Source organism: Convolutriloba macropyga, chromosome 1 (assembly GCF_964194025.1).
Source record: "Convolutriloba macropyga chromosome 1, txConMacr16.3, whole genome shotgun sequence".
NCBI classification, from domain to species: domain Eukaryota; kingdom Metazoa; phylum Xenacoelomorpha; order Acoela; family Convolutidae; genus Convolutriloba; species Convolutriloba macropyga.
In genome coordinates this window covers 43,824,100-43,841,067 of record NC_134468.1, presented here as the reverse complement: position 1 = coordinate 43,841,067, position 16,968 = coordinate 43,824,100, and the positions used below count along the sequence as shown (strand labels likewise).

Sequence of the window (16,968 nt, the reverse complement as noted above, 5' to 3'; positions counted from 1 at the left end):
CACGTTTTGGGGATTCCCAAAGCGTCTATTTAACTCGTTTAGCGCATCTTTGTAAAAATTTGGATTGCACAGAAAACCTGATATACATTCCTTGGCAGGCCCGATGACAAAGGATTGCAGGTAGCTCATTCTTTCAGTATTTGTTATATCAGGGTTATTATGTATTGTAGATGTGAACATGCTGCTCCATTCGTTCCACTTTAAAGGATCACCATCATACTTTTGTATGCGAATTTCAGGCAGCTTTACAGACCGATGTGGATTTCGAAACCGGTAATTAAACTGACCTTGATCTGTGTTAGAATTCCAACTTAATGTAGTTGGTAATTGATTTGCAAAGACTGGATGGTTTTGCTGAGACACAGAAACTGGTAATTCGTAGTTAACAGGTGCTTGAACATATTGATTGCTGATTGCCGAGGAGGCGAATGCTGTAGGCCATTGATTACATGATGATGATATTGACCATGGTGTAGGGTTATAGTAAGGTCTCGACGAACAAGCAACTGAACCTTGTTGGGGGTGTAGCATAGTAGTTTGAACTGTGTCAGGTCCATGAACAAAACTTGTAATGCATGTTGGCAAATTGTGGATGTTCGTCGTATTTTCAGAAAAGAAATAGTTTCCACTCTCAAGAGATCTTTGTAATGTTGCGTCCTGATTGACAATTGTACTGGTCATTACAGTTTGCTGTGAAGCAGGGCTCTGTAGGACCATATTTGGAGTTAGAATTTTCCTGCTGATTTGGAGCTGTTATTGAAATTTGATCTGTAGAAGTTTCGGAACTTTCAGCTAAATATGATTCAGTATTTGAAGGTTCGTCATCAATTGGCTCACTGATGTGAATTCCAGTTGTGTCGCTATTGGTGAGCTCCCTTGAATTTCTTGCGTTTGTCTCAACTACTGTGGAGGCTGTTGTTTGATTGCTTTGAGTAGAGGCTGCACTGCTTGGACGAGAAGTAAGAGTTCGGCGGAGCATTTCGTGTCGCTTCACTTTTTGGGCTACTTCCATCTTCAATCGAATGAGTTGATCAGCTTCTGCCAAAGGGCCTTCAGCTTCCTGATTGTCTGATTCCGTTAACTCATCAACTATATTTTCCATTTCTCCCATAAGACGTTTAAACTCTTCATGCGTTAAAGAAACAATTTCTATTTCAGTGTTATTACTTACTTGAGTCTCTATCTCATTTTTCAATTCCTCGATCGTATTTAGCCTTCTATAGAAGAGCCGTATAGTGCCGGCGATTGACTGTTTTCGTCCTTTCATTTTCCTGTTGAACGCTTTTGACTTTCGAGCTAATTGACGGTAACTATAGAAACACGCACTTACAGATGATGTGTTTGAGTGCAAGGATTGTAAGCAGTGGTACTTCTAAGTGTGAAAAAGTATAATACGAGGTACCTATTGGTGCTGGCGAGGGCAGCAGTGGTGTGGGAGTGCGTTGGCGCACGGCTGATGGAGCTATAACACGACTAAGTGTCAATAAAGTCAGTAGGAGGCGCTCAATGGAGCTGGCGATGGCAGCCGGGGTGATGAAGTGCGTTGGCGCACGGCTGAAGGAGCTATAACACGACTAAGTGTCAATAAAGTCAGTAGGAGGCGCCCAATGGAGCTGGCGATGGAAGCCGGGGTGATGGAGTGCGTTGGCGCACGGCTGATGGAGCTATGACACGACTAAGTGTCAATGAAGTCAGTAGGAGGCGCCTACTGGAGCTGGCGATGGCAGCTGGAGTGATGGAGTGCGTTGGCGCACGGCTGATGGAGCTATGACACGACTAAGTGTCAATGAAGTCAGTAGGAGGCGCCTACTGGAGCTGGCGATGGCAGCTGGGGTGATGGAGTGCGTTGACGCACGGCTGATGGAGCTTTGACACGACTAAGTGTCAATGAAGTCAGTAGGAGGCGCCTACTGTGGCTGGCGATGGCAGCTGAGGTGATGGAGTGCGTTGGCGCACGGCTGATGGAGCTATGACACAACCAAGTGTCAATCAAGTCGGTAAGAGGTGCCTACTGGAGCTGGCGATGGCAGCTGGGGTGAAGGAGTGCGTTGGCGCACGGCTGATGGAGCTATGACACGAGTAAGTGTCAATAAAGTCAGTAGGAGGCGCCCAATGGAGCTGGCGATGGCAGCTGGGGTGATGGAGTGCGTTGGCGCACGGCTGATGGAGCTATGACACGACTAAGTGTCAATGAAGTCAGTAGGAGGCGCCTACTGGAGCTGGCAGCTGGAGTGATGGAGTGCGTTGGCGCACGGCTGATGGAGCTATGACACGACTAAGTGTCAATGAAGTCAGTAGGAGGCGCCTACTGGAGCTGGCGATGGCAGCTGGGGTGATGGAGTGCGTTGGCGCACGGCTGATGGAGCTTTGACACGACTAAGTGTCAATGAAGTCAGTAGGAGGCGCCTACTGGAGCTGGCGATGGCAGCTGAGGTGATGGAGTGCGTTGGCGCACGGCTGGTGGAGCTATGACACAACTAAATGTCAATAAAGTTAGTAGGAGGCGCCTACTGGAGCTGGCGATGGCAGCTGGGGTGATGGAGTGCGTTGGCGCACGGCTGATGGAGCTATGACACAACCAAGTGTCAATGAAGTCAGTAGGAGGCGCCTACTGGAGCTGGCGATTGCAGCTGAGGTGATGGAGTGCGTTGGCGCACGGCTGGTGGAGCTATGACACAACCAAGTGTTAATGAAGTCAGTAGGAGGTGGCTACTGGAGCTGGCGATGGCAGCTGGGTGATGGAGTGCGTTGGCGCACGGCTGATGGAGCTATGACACGACTAAGTGTCAATTAAGTCAGTAGGAGAAGCCTACTGGAGCTGGCGATGGCAGCTGGGGTGATGGAGTGCGTTGGCGCACGGCTGATGAAGCTATGACACGACTGAGTGTCAATGAAATCAGTAGGAGGCGCCTACTGGAGCTGGCGATGGCAGCTGGGGTGATGGAGTGCGTTGGCGCACGGCTGATGGAGCTATGACACGACAAAGTGTCAATGAAGTCAGTAGGAGGCGCCTACTGGAGCTGGCGATGGCAGCTGAGGTGATGGAGTGCGTTGGCGCACGGCTGGTGGAGCTATGACACAACCAAGTGTCAATGAAGTCAGTAGGAGGTGGCTACTGGAGCTGGCGATGGCAGCTGGGTGATGGAGTGCGTTGGCGCACGGCTGATGGAGCTATGACACGACTAAGTGTCAATTAGGTCAGTAGGAGAAGCCTACTGGAGCTGGCGATGGCAGCTGGGGTGATGGAGTGCGTTGGCGCACGGCTGATGAAGCTATGACACGACTGAGTGTCAATGAAATCAGTAGGAGGCGCCTACTGGAGCTGGTGATGGCAGCTGGGGTGATGGAGTGCGTTGGCGCACGGCTGATGGAGCTATGACACGACTAAGTGTCAATGAAGTCAGTAGGAGGCGCCTACTGGAGCTGGCGATGGCAGCTGGGGTGAAGGAGAGCGTTGGCGCACGGCTGATGGAGCTCTGACACGACTAAATGTCAATAAAGTTAGTAGGAGGCGCCTACTGGAGCTGGCGATGGCAGCTGGGGTAATGGAGTGCGTTGGCGCACGGCTGATGGAGCTATGACACAACCAAGTGTCAATGAAGTCAGTAGGAGGTGGCTACTGGAGCTGGCGATGGCAGCTGGGGTGAAGGAGAGCGTTGGCGCACGGTTGATGAAGCTATGACACGACTGAGTGTCAATGAAATCAGTAGGAGGCGCCTACTGGAGCTGGCGATGGCAGCTGGGGTGATGGAGTGCGTTGGCGCACGGCTGATGGAGCTATGACACGACTAAGTGTCAATGAAGTTAGTAGGAGGCGCCTACTGGAGCTGGCGATGGCAGCTTGGGTGATGGAGTGCGTTGGCGCACGGATGATGGAGCTATGACACGACTAAGTGTCAATGAAGTCAGTAGGAGGCGCCTACTGGAGCTGGCGATGGCAGCTTGGGTGATGGAGTGCGTTGGCGCACGACTGATGGAGCTATGACACGACTAAGTGTCAATGAAGTCAGTAGGAGGCGCCTACTGGAGCTGGCGATGGCAGCTGGGTCGAAGGGGAGCGGTGCAAGACTGGTTCCAAAGAAACATCATGCTCGTCTTGGTATTGTAGTCTTTGAAAAAACTTCACAGGACCCGAATAGTTCAAATATATTTTTTTTAATGACAACAACTACAAAATTATGTCACCAATAAGAGCTTGTTTTTGTACCCTAGCTTTTTTCGAAAATTCAAACTAAAAAACGGTGTTCAATTTGGCATATAGTTCCTCAACCCAATATTTGAATTGTCTATCCGTCAATTCGTTTTTTTTTAAACCACTACCAACTTACAATAGGCCCCGAAGCTTATTTGATAGTTTACCGTAGGGAACGGCTTTCAACTCTCAAAATGATGCTTCCTCCTGACCTTGAATACGAGCAAACCATTTGACTACTTCCCGACTGTTATTTTTAATATTTTGTACTCACAGAGTTGACGTTGACCAAAAAAAAATTGACTCGTTACCAACAGTTGTAGCACTCCTATTACACATTCATGAAGGACCACTTCCTTGCTGTCTCATCTCCTTGAGGTAAACTTGCTTCATTTGTTGGTGGAAATCATCGAAGCGCCAATATGATCACGACGTTGTCTATCCTTCCTTCCTTGTCGTATCATGTCTCTTTTGTTCTCATTATTTCAAGTTTCAATTGCTTCGTTTACTTGTTTGGTTTCATGACATCAAAAGTTACAACTCAATTCTCTTCTTACATGACTTTCAATAACCTTATCACATTACAAAGTGATACACAATCAACAAAACAGGGCATGCACTTTACAATATAATGGAGAAGTTAATACTGGGCATTAGTTAGAAATAATGGCGTCTGCACTCACGAACTCAAGATTGATTTAGCACATAGAATTACTCAAATTGAATTATTCAAATTGAAGATCGTTTATAGGAAAAGAGCGGTAATGATTCCATAAGTTTCTGCGAGTTTGTAATAACAGATTGTTATTTTTGGATCCTATGATATCAGTTACATTTAGCATTGTATTAGATAGTGTCAGGATTCGGAAGAAATAGTTGAATTTTTGAAGCGTGGGGGTGGTTTCGTTTGTATAGATAGTAGGAATTTTTTGGGGGAGTCTTCTGGCCATGTTTCTCCGCTGCAGAGCTGAAACGATTAATTTGTTCATGTTTAAGGTCACTATGAATGTTTTGGTCTCTAGAAAACAATTTTGTAGTCGATTCCGTGATTAGTAGGGCTTGCAAAGAGAAAAAACAAGACGGCTCGTCCGGAACTGCATAGCACAGATTGTTCCAACTTACGTCTAATTTTTTTTCAAATGCTTGTTCTGAGACGAAAAACTCTTTTGACTATCAGTTCTTTGTAACTCAAACTGAAGGAATCTTGATTTTTTTCCGTTGCAATCTTAAGTATGATTTGTGTCTTTTGAAACAAAAAACAATTCGGAACCCTCATTTTGGTAAATTTCGTCTAAAACCAAATTGAGTTATCAATTTTACTCAATTCCATTTTTTGCCAACATGCTACGTGAAGGCAAGTTTATTTCACAGCTAATCAAAGTCTGTAGGCTGTGTTTAATTGCTCTCAATCGAAGTTTGTAGCAATTATATTAGTCGTGCTTGCGGTCTTTTGTGTCTTTCCCGATAATCCCCGCTTCACCCTCAAGTTCTTCAATTAAGCTAGGGCTAGCTTCGCGCCCAGCAGGTAATAAAATTCGTTAGAGGGCCTTAGCCGCGTTTTGTAGTCCTTCAAGTGCTTAGTGTCGTTAAACTACTGGGAAGGCCGTAGTTTAAGGTTAAAAGGTCATTTTTAGGAGTTTTTGAGCCCAAAATGTTGCAATTTTCGTATTTTTTTGTTGTTTTTCATTTTTTTTGTTAGACTAGTCTAAAATTGAAGCTCGTTAAAGTTAGTAAAGGTCTTTTGCAAAACATAGGTACTTTCTATAACCATTTTAAGATCTACATGTTTTAGTACTCCAAAAAAATCACGCGATTTATTTAATTTTGCACAAATTAGTTTTTTTTCAAGTTTTCAAGGTTTTGAAAATTTTTGTCGTTTTTTGAATTCTTTAAACCATAGGTGTCATTCTTAGGTGAAATTTTGTTCATTCTTTGTTAGTATTTTCGTTATCCAAATCTTTCCAGCTCCAGGGGCCAGAAAACCTCCTTAGAAGAAAATAAGTTACTGAAAATTTTTTGCTATGGAATAAATATCAACTTTTTGTTATCACAAATTCTTGCATTTTTTGACGTGTATTTTGAAAAAAGAGCAATTCGGAGCCCTCATGTTAATATAATTGTGAAACCCAGTTGCGTTAGCACCAGTTGAAAATTTTTAGTTGACAAAGAAAACGAAACAAAAAACATTAGTCAATTAGTATGTTGTTTTGTCTTTTTGCCAGGACGATAATTCAAAGTTTCTTGTGTCATGAATCCTATATTCACACAGTTTTGAGTTTTGGACAACTTGAATAAAACCAAAGATTTTTCTTGGTTTTTAGTGTTAACGATACATATCGGAGAAAAATTATAGTTTTTATTTTCTAATAGGAAAAGTGACGCTTTGTATATCAATTAACTCACGGTAATTTATTCAAGTGTATGATGCTTTCATGTTTCAATCATTTGGAGAAAGTATGTTTATAAGTTAAAAAAAGTTCAGCTGAGATCAACAGGGCAGTGTTGAATAGCATAACTTTTGTTCCGACCCCACTTTTAGTGGGGGCAGGAACTATATACTCAACTGGTTTTTTTGTTCAGACAATTTTGGCCGATCAATATAATCATTATAGAGAATTGTGCGTAGTATCACTAGAAAGACCATGCAGCATAGAATATGGAATTAAAAAGAATTATTTGATTTTCGTTTTACAGGGAGTTATCGATGTTTAAACTTTGAGAAAAGTAGAGTGGATTCCATTGTTTTTATTCACATTTTCCGTATTTTTGACCAAATTTTCGTTAATTTTGCTAGAATACGTTAAAAATGTTAACTGTAGTGTTATGGCTCTTATCTTAAAAGATAATGGGGGTTGCTGAATTGTTTGATCTAAGCTTTTTGGCTGAAATTTATGCTAAATTTTTAATTTTTTTTTTTCGTCAAAAATGGGACAAAAGATGCTTTTTTGGCCCGCTTCCACCGATTTTGCTGGAAGTAGACACATTAAAACTACAGCCATAATCATTGCAAGCTTGAACAGAGTTCTAGTTGCACTCCCGTTTGTTTTAAGAGTCTTCAGAAATTAAAATTTTGCCAGGTTTTGGCAAATTTAATCTGGATAATTAAACGAAATGCATTATTTATTTTTAATATACTGAAAAATTTTTAAAATTGATCTATTTCGCGATCATTTGAACAATACTTTTGTAGCCGCGCAGCAATATCAGGACTGATATTGATCTCACCATGGCTCCTTAGGTTAAAAAATTTTTGAGATTTTAATGGGGCGCGACCATTTTTAAAAAACATTTTCGCATATAGTTTTTTATGCATATTACTGACAAAAATTTCAAATGAGGAATATTTTATTAACTGATATTCTTTACAAAAATGCGGACAACGACCATTTTTTACGTTCTCAGAGTGAGGCTCGTGTTTTTTATGGCTCTGACCAATTGTATTCGTAGAATTTTGTGGACTTATGTTTTACGTTCCTAAAGACTTCATAGGAGGTATAAGTGAACCAGACAGTGCTTTCAGTTGTTATCTAATGTCTTATGACCTTGAATTCATTTGTTTTAAGGAAATCTTGTCGAATTTTTGAAGTTTGCCACTATTTCCTCCTAATTTTTTCAGCTTCGGGCGTAGTCTCAGTAAAAACAAGCAGAAACTCATTTCCTGTTAGCTAATACATTTATGTCTTTAACGGTTTTACATTTAACTAATGGATTCTTGGTTTTGACACTACGATTTTTCATTTTTTTTTAGCATAATTGCAGATTTTTTGAGATCATTTTGTTTTGTTAAAAAAATTATCACATTTTGGACAGGTCCAGTGGAAACAGGCATACCTGATTATTATAAATGTTTTTATTGAATATTTTGCTCTTTTGGGCTGAGACACTGTTCTCTCGCAAATTTAGTGATTTTATTGCGTATGCTTGTCTTTCCTTTGGTTGTTGTGCGACATATACCTTTTAATGATAGTTCTCAATTGCTTCCCCAGAACGTATAACAACCTGTTTAAACCTTTCAATTGCGTCGCCAGGACGTATACCGACCTTTTTAAACCTTTCAGTACTTAGCTATCTCTTTTACTGACTTTCAAATGAACTTTTAAAAGGATTTTTTCAACTGGTTTCTTTCTTCTTTGATTTTTGTCACCATGTAAGCCATTCTCAGTAATAAGAAGTCTCAAGTACTTTTGTTGACTGCCATTTTTTTCGGGGCTGGTTATATGTTTTGACTGATTACTTGAACCATTTAGTTTCATAAAAAAATTCGAGATTTCTCTCCTGTTCAATTTTTGGGTTTCTTGTCATTTTTATGTAGTCCTTTTATAGGAAAAAACCCATTGGTTTTCAGATGAGAACCAAGTCATACATCTTATAAAAGTAGCGCCTGGGACACTGGTGTAAATTTTTTTGACGTTTTGGCTTCTGCCTGTTTTTGTTGTATTGTAGTCTCGTAACTTAGTCTCATTAATGACAGCCCCAATTGGCTTTCTGAGGTGTTGCATCTCAATCGATCTCTTTTTGTTGAAATCTGATGTCTGTTATAAGATTTGAAAAGAATGGTTTTTCGAATATTTCGATTTTTGAGCTTCGCCATTTTTTCCAATTGTTTTTTTTTTGGTCGATTTTTAGCTTAGTCTCTGAAAAGGCAGGTCATAACCCATTATAATTTAATTAATAACGGTTTTAGCTCAAACGAATTGTTTCTTGGCTTTGTGACAACTGTTACTACAAACTTTTATAACATGTTTGAGATTTTTATATTGTACATTTTAAAGAATTTTTGTTTTTTTTTAAATTATAACGCTGATGGTAGGTCCCATTGGCTTTTAATTATTACGCAGTGGAGCATTGTTATTGCCGTTAGTGAGGTTTTTATTGTTTTAACGCATTTAACGGTTTCTCTGCCATTTCGCGCAAAGTTTAGTTTTACCGGTATTTGTCTTTCTTTTTGTAGTGGTAGGACGTACACTGGATAATGACCGGTCTTGATTGCTTCCTGTGGAGGTATAAATGAAATTTTTAGTGATTTCACTTAGTATCTAATGATAATAATCAATTATGAAATCATTTTTTTGCAAAATTGAAACGTATTTCTGCACCTTTTTTTCTGTTTGTCGACCTGTTATCCAGTCGCATTGAGAACAGGTCTAACATATTTGCTATTGAAGTATAGGTTGTTTTGTTTTGTTTAGGTTTTATCTGATGAAAGGTTGATTTTGTTATAAATTTTTAAAGATATAGACATCGAGTTTTGGTCGTAATTAATGTTTATTGAATTTTTTATTGTCTTTTCTAGTAGTCCTATTAACAACAAGTTTTATCGGCCCTCTAGCGTGGCCTTATTGTATTCCATTAGTGGTTTATTGAGAGACATGTACGTGCTTGAAATGTTTATCTCTTCATCATTTGGTAGCGAATTAAGTCAAGAATGTGGATGAATGGGGTCGGAACATTATGTGCGTACGAACATTACCGAGTCGCCTTGTTTTCGTTTCTTCTCAATTTTTTTTTTTTGATGTGATGCAATGTTCACAAAGGCGATTAATTCAATTACCAGACCAATTGAGCCCTTATTTACATGACAGACATGATTTTGGAAATTAATAAGCGGTAATAAAGAGCAAAAGTTTTCCTACTTCTTTAATAGTTGCTTTTTATTATTTGAATTGATAACATTGAAACACTCCTACACAATTTTTATAAAATAGGATATGACACCAAATGGAAAGATTATCAGTATTAGCCAACTCAAAGTTGGAAGAATGGATTTGATTTTAAGTCTATAAAGTATGAAAGTCGACCCGTCAAGTGGTTTTTTGTTCCTTCGAAAAATTTGACGTGTGGTTACAAGGTGTAGCGTGAAATTGCGCTGATGTCTACAAAGTTATGACTTTCTGCTGTTCAAAAAAATTCTGAGTTATTTTGTTCTCAAGGAAAACAATAATATACTAGCGACTGCTTCAGATTTTTAGTTAAATGAAAGAAGCAGTCAGCTGTAAGCAGTTGAACGCCTAATTTAGAAGGTCAGTTGACGCATCAGTTTTGATCTGTACTATCCTATAATTGGCCAACTCTGAAAGTTTTCTATTAAATCAATTCTCAATTGAATTGTGCGATTTGGATATAGCGTAATTACCTGCAGAAATTGACGTAACTTTAATGTACTTTGTTTCGTTTTTTCTCTTTAATAAAAAAATTAAATTGGACAAATACTGCCTCCGTTGAATCAAGTAGCCCGCAAAATTGAGCGCCAAATTAGCGCAAAAAAGTTGATTCAAGAAGCCAGTTTGCGTGTACATCAGGTGTATGACGGTTTTTGAATTGGATTCAATTTCGTTCAAGTAAAATGGCAGTGAACAACTAAAAGATGCTACAATTTAAATAAAAATAAACAAAACATTTTTCACTTTCGTTAATTTTTAGCCTCTTAGTTTTTTTTTTCATTTCATTTTTCTAACATTTTTCGAAGTTTTATAACATTTTTCTGTTTTGGCTATATTGAACTGATCAACTACAAAAAAGCTTTTCGAGGTTTAAAAACTTACAGGGTAAGAGTTACAGGGGAAGAGAAAAAACCGTAAAAAGCAAGAAAATGTAATTTATTAAAATAACCTAATCTCAACACCGCAATTATATTAGTCGTGGGTGCGGTCTTTTGGGTCTCCCATTTACACCCCCCCCCCCCCCTGCGCTTCACCCCAAATTCCAATTAAGCTAAGGCTAGTTACCCTGAACCGTAGCTAGCTGCTATCACAGCCAAGCGCTCGCGTTTTCAATTTGTAATATGACCTGCTTTGCTATCGTAAAGTGTTGGTCAATGATTACGGGGAGTATGATCAGAACCGAGCCTTTTTGCTATGGTTTGTAGTGCGTTGACTTGCGGACGAGGTTTCAGTTGACCTGACCATTAGTGAATCCCATAGCGAAAGAAGCTATTAAGCCACGCTCTTGCTCTCATAGAAAGAAAACATCCAAATTTGAGTAATTCTGACTATTGATAGTGATTCTGTTCAGATAATTTGTCGGCAGATTCTGTGGTTTTACTTGTAGACGGCTGTTATCGTAAACAAAACTCTCAATAGTCAAAAGTGATCAATTTTTATTTACCGTCGTATAACAGAATTAAATGACCTATAGGGTGAATTTCACTTTTCCCAACTGTGAGCATCATTCGATTTATATTAATCAATAAAACCGACCAATGAACCGGTGGTTTGTTTGTTGAAAGCATTACAGCAGAATTAATCCATGCTTTCAATTGTTGTTTTTTAAGAGTATCTTCCCGTAGTTTGAGTCTCAGAAACTGATTTTGTTCATAAATTCTTTTCACCGATGTTTGATGAAAATATAATGGATTCATTTTGATTTATTTCATTCGATGCGATCTCAATAAGATTCGCCTGAAGATCTGCACTTGATAGTTTGTAAGTTTGAGAAAGAGGAGACTTGGGGCATGGAATGGAGGAGGGGGAAGGAGTTGCTTAAAGCCTAGAAGACGAAGCAGGCAAAGGGGGAGACAAGAAACAATAACAATAGCGTTCTGAGCACAAAAGGATGAAAATTTGGATTTTGTTTTGAAATTTGTTTAAAACTTTAATCCGCTTTTACAGTAGGGATAATCTCTACTTAGTTAATGCACAAGAAAGTCCAAAATGCATTATGGCGCATTTAGTCTATTGGCAAAACTCATCAAAATGCGAAAATTCTAATCAATAACATCGATTCTAACATAAAACTAATCAAACTTTCGTCTCAACTTATTTATAATTTACCTTCCATTACCCAATTTCCCCCTTGCTTGCTCAAGTCAATAAGATTGTTAAAGAGATAGCAGTAGGCACTAGTGTGTGTGACTGAGTAGTGTTGTAATTTTCATCCCCCTTCCTTGTAATTGTCACGCAGGGAAAAATGACATTGTAGGTGGAAATTAAAAAGTTGTCCTCTTTCAATTTCCTCATCTTCTTGTATTGTTCAGTGTTCAGGCATTACAGGTTGTAAAATATAATCAGAACAGGAGGAGCAACAATGATGGTTGTTGAAAAAGGCTCATCATACTTTGAACAAAGGTTATGTTGTGATTAGTTGGATATCAATTTTGAGCTCTTATTTAGCCAGAGGGAAATTTCTATTTCCCACATCCCTTTTCATTTTTTGTCCAAAACAGACCAAATGTTTTAAAAACCAAATGTTTTAATTGCATTAGAACAAAAATCGGCTTGCTTAGATTTGTAATGAAGCACTAGGAAAGTTATTTGGACATAGATTTAAAGACGTGGAACGGTGTTTTGGTTAGGCTCTGTTGCCCTTTTTTGCTCCACTGTGGACCAAAATGGGGAAATATTCTGGTTATTTGTTAACTGTTTTTTTTCAAAATTTTGAAAATTGCTTTGAGGCATATGCATGTGTTTCGATAATGCTGCAAGTTTTGCGATTAGAGTAATATTGGAGCCCCGAGTACAATCTTGTTTGTTTTGCAGTCTGAATAGTTACATACCACTGCAGCAACTCTAATTTCTAATGAGTTCGTTTGAGATCAACTGACGAAAGTTATGATAGCCGTTTGTCATGAAGTTATACATGCATGATTTTTGGACATAAATGGATTTGCTTTTCGCGGCTGGTTTCTGGATGTTAATGACACGTTTCTGCTTAGCAGCATATAACAAAGAGCTTTTCTAAAGCCCTCTTTTTGTTTTACAGAAGTGGAATAATTTTTCTTGTTTCTATAGGCTACCTCAAAAGCGTGAAGGAATTGAGCTAAACTTGTAGTTTTAACAAATGTATTATAAGTAAGAATATTGAAAAATTAGTACGGCGGTCAATAGTGCTGTGATTGGTTTCTACAGGGGGATTGGCTCTACAGGGGGTTGCTTATTCTTTTATGTAATAGCTGGGGGGTCCGCTCAATCTTTATATATCAATGTAGGTGAATTTGGATCTCGGTAGTTTTAGTAGGATTTTTAGTTTCGTTTTTGAAATCCATTTGTTCAAAATAGGTTCGCTCTTTACAGCTGTTTGTTAATCTTGATGTTGGCTGTTCGCTAATCGTACAAGTGCTCCCATTCTACGAAAATTTTAAGGAATCAAGTATTAAGATGAAATAAATTCTGAGTTGTGTTTAAGTTAGTGGTGGGAACGAGGAGGATGGAGAAGAGGAGCAGAATGCAGGCGAGGACGAAGAAGGGCGATTGGAGGCTGTGATAGAGAGACTGAGTGGGGAGATGATGAGACTGACTAACGAGAAAAGTGACCTCATGCTGGAATTGGACGACATCGACATCATGTAAACATTTTTATTTTATACTTCGTTTTCTGAAAAGTTTTTTTTTTTTCACAGGACAGAACCTGAGCTATGATGTGCAACATAGTATATAATATAAATTTTTGAATGGAATGATCACTTTAGGAATTTAATTGTCGAAATTTGCTTTCTAACTAAGTCTTTTCAATTTGAATTCAGTGGAATCAGATGCCGAATATGAAACTGCGAATGGTCTCCAGGTGATAAATTTCTTTTTGTGCCCAATTTAAGTGACCTTTTCATTAACTCTGTTTAAGGGAGGAAGATCTTGACCTACAGGAGAAAGCGGACCAAGTAAAGCACCAGCTGAGGCTACTACAGTTGAATAAAGAGGTGGAAGGAACAGAGGAGAGGGAAAATGAGGAGGCCAGACTAGTTCAACTCTTCAGGTTAGCTTCTCTACCTATTTAATTGCTCTCAAACGAAGTTTGTAGCAATTATATTCCTGTCGGTCTTTTTTAATAAGATTTTTTGCTTGACCGATTTTTCGTCTGACCCATTTGACTTTTCGTCCTAAAAACGGGATAAACAGGTAGCGCCCAGCGGTCATTAAGTGCTCTTAGACTTTCAGCTCACTAGTCTCCAAGTATGCGATTCACAGAAACTGTTTTTGGAGACTTATACTTATTGTGTGAAGGGCGGTTCTTAGAGGTTGAATACACCCCACCACTGTTGCCCCCACACCACCCCACAATCAGCCCCCCGTTGTACCCCCTGTGGCTTGCAACTGACGAAGCCAACCGCTCGCCGGTCGTTTGAGAGCAATTCGCCCGACGTTAGTCGGTTATGTTTTATTTATTGCTCTCGAAGATTGAAGTAATTGTTGTAGACGTCATGTCTTGCTATGCAAAATTTGTGCTGGACCGTTTTGTTCTGGAATATTTTTTCGCTTTGAGTGATTGACTTTTCGTTGAAAGAAACAGGATAAACTCGTAGAGCCACCGGGTATTAGGTCACTGAGCAGCTAGTAGAGCTGTGCACGCTAAATGTACGCGAAATCTACAGCTTTTAGTGTAAGAGCAGCTGCTGAGGATTGCGAGAGGAGGCAGCAATTCATGTTAAGGGAATTTTTGGCATATTAAATTGACTTCCCCAGTTTTAATCATCTATAAAACTAAACTCCTTAAGCTTAAGCTTAATCTAGCTGCAACCAAAGCCACCCCTCCGTCAGTCGTTTGAGAGTCGGTGATCTCAAAAGACGTTAGCAGCAGGTATTTGATCATGTTAGTCTTCCTAAGCATTGTTTTACTAAAACCCTAAGTGCTAGAAGAAAAAAAACCCCACGGAAATGCATCGGAAATCGTATCAAAGCTTCCTCAATTTTAGTCAGCAAAGGAAACAGAATATGCATTCTGTGTAATCTAGCACTGATTCTCTTTCTGATTTAATCATATAGCAAATAGAGCCTTATGGATCGTCAGATACTTCGTATGGATTGCCAATCAACCACTTAAACCGAACTTTGATTCATTCAAAGGTAACTAATAAGCTCATACGTTCAAAGTCAAAAGAAATTGCTTTAAAAAGTACTGCGTTGTTTCCATTTTCCGCGCCAAACTGAAATATCGAAACCAAAAATCCTCAGAAGTATACTGTATTGGTTTCTCGATAACTGTATGTGTTCAGGTCTTTGATGGACGAGAGAAATGCACTGGTGGAAAAAGTAGACCAACGACAGCCACGTCATCACTCCATTTATTTGGACCAGAGTGAAGATGAAGTTGGAGTGAGCAATATTGAGGGTCAAGATGAAGAAACGTCACAGCCATTTGCAGGGATGTTCAGGCTAACTGCCACCCAACTGCTCAACTGGAGGTCAAACACTACCACTGCAACTCCGGACACTATGTCTCATCTTCAACATCATGCAGCTAACAATACAGAATTTACATCAATTTTTGACAAGTAAGACAGCAACAGCAGATTATTACTCAATTTCAGATGGGCTCTTTGAAGAGTGTGACGTGATAAAAAATGTTAGAGATTATTATTTGGGTTGAGTTATATCCGGTAAGAATTAAACAATAGAGCAGGTTGAACATTTTCAAGCGTGTGCTTTTGTATGAAAAAACTATGAGCTAATGTTGTAACTATCATCCATAGTTTCTGTATTCTAACTAACGCGAGGGGAATGATCCAGTACACGGGGGTGATTAGATTTGTGATGTTTCTTAACAAAATAGGAGCATAGGTATTGTGCATTTGCATAAAGTTTCGACCCACGTCGCAAAATGCAGATTACCTATGAGTTACAAGATATGTTATTTGCTACTTTCGGAAAAGATTTTTCTCAATCTTCTTGCTTATGAAAAATTGGTCTTGGTTCTTTCAATTTTTGAAGTTTTCAATGAAATAACAAAAGCGGGCACCCCGTGGACCTAATAAGCACAATTAGTTTACTTAAGTTCTTCATTTATAATAATGGATTTAATTTTGATTTGACTGTAATTGTATTTTGAATAACTGGGTCGGAACTAATACCTATTTCGATTTGATTCCACTGCTTTTGCGATGACTTGATCTCAATCATAGTGAATGAGTTTCTGCTCTTGTTTGTGCAGCAGGACCACCGCTTCTCCCTTATAGCTAACCCATATACAGGTTTGAATTATGTTTACTAAAATTGGGATCTGTGAAGCGACGACTTGCTTTGTGATTCACAAAATTTCACTTCTATCAGTTTTTGTCCAGAGGATTTATGAGTTGCAGCCTACTCATTAATTGCTCTCAAACGAAGTTTGTAGCAATTAAATTAGCCTTGTGGTCTTTTTATGCGATTTTTCGCCGACCGATTTTTCGTCTGACCCATTTGGCTTTTCTTCCTCAAAAACGGAATAAATAGGTAGCGTCCGGAGGTCGTCTTTTATAGATTTTTGAGGCAAAATTTCATGGTGTGAAGGGCGGTTCTTGACCCCTCTTTCTCTTCCCCACATTATCCCCCCTCAATGCCCAACCCTGCACATCGTTACACCTGTAACCCAGCGAGCTCGACCCCCTCTCCGGTGAGCCCCTCCCTTGCCCTAACCACGCTCACCTCCCCCAGGCGCTCAGCCCACGCCCAATTCAATTAAGACAAAGCTAGCCGCACTAAACCGTAGTTAGCTACAGACGAAGCCAACCGTGCGCCAGCCGATTGAGAACAATTCACCCGAGGTTAGTTGGTTAGTTCGATTTTGGAGGCGTGTCGTGCCGTCTTTCTCAAAAATAGTTGAGGTGAATAATTGCTCTCAAACGAAGGTTGAAGCAATAATTGTAGTCGCTTGTCGCATTTGGACTTGAATATGAGTATCGGTATTAAACACGTTGTCAAGAAAAGAAGGTAAATACTGTTTTTATACCGTTTAATTGCACTCAAAAGAAGTTTAAGCTATTATCGTAAACTCGTCTTTTCACGACTCCATGAATAGTATTGGTATTCTACAGGTGGTTATTTTTAGCAGAATCAATTTTTTTCATGTCTTTAGTGATGTTATCTCTT

The 16,968-nt window shown here is 39.5% G+C and overlaps 1 protein-coding gene across 4 annotated transcripts in view; it reads left to right on the top strand.

Moving 5' to 3' along the window:
- The window catches only part of LOC142339353 (uncharacterized), a 180,574-nt gene that overhangs the window by 132,831 nt on the left and 30,775 nt on the right, over nt 1–16,968 (top strand). For 3 of the 4 annotated variants that reach the window (XM_075389362.1, XM_075389371.1, XM_075389354.1), the window contains 3 exons: nt 13,313–13,472; nt 13,748–13,879; nt 15,117–15,395. In XM_075389362.1, the coding sequence (XP_075245477.1) occupies nt 13,313–13,472; nt 13,748–13,879; nt 15,117–15,395 (571 nt within the window). Of the gene's footprint in view, nt 1–13,312; nt 13,473–13,747; nt 13,880–15,116; nt 15,396–16,051; nt 16,092–16,968 lie in introns of all 4 variants that reach the window. The other variant, XM_075389380.1, reaches the window with a different exon arrangement.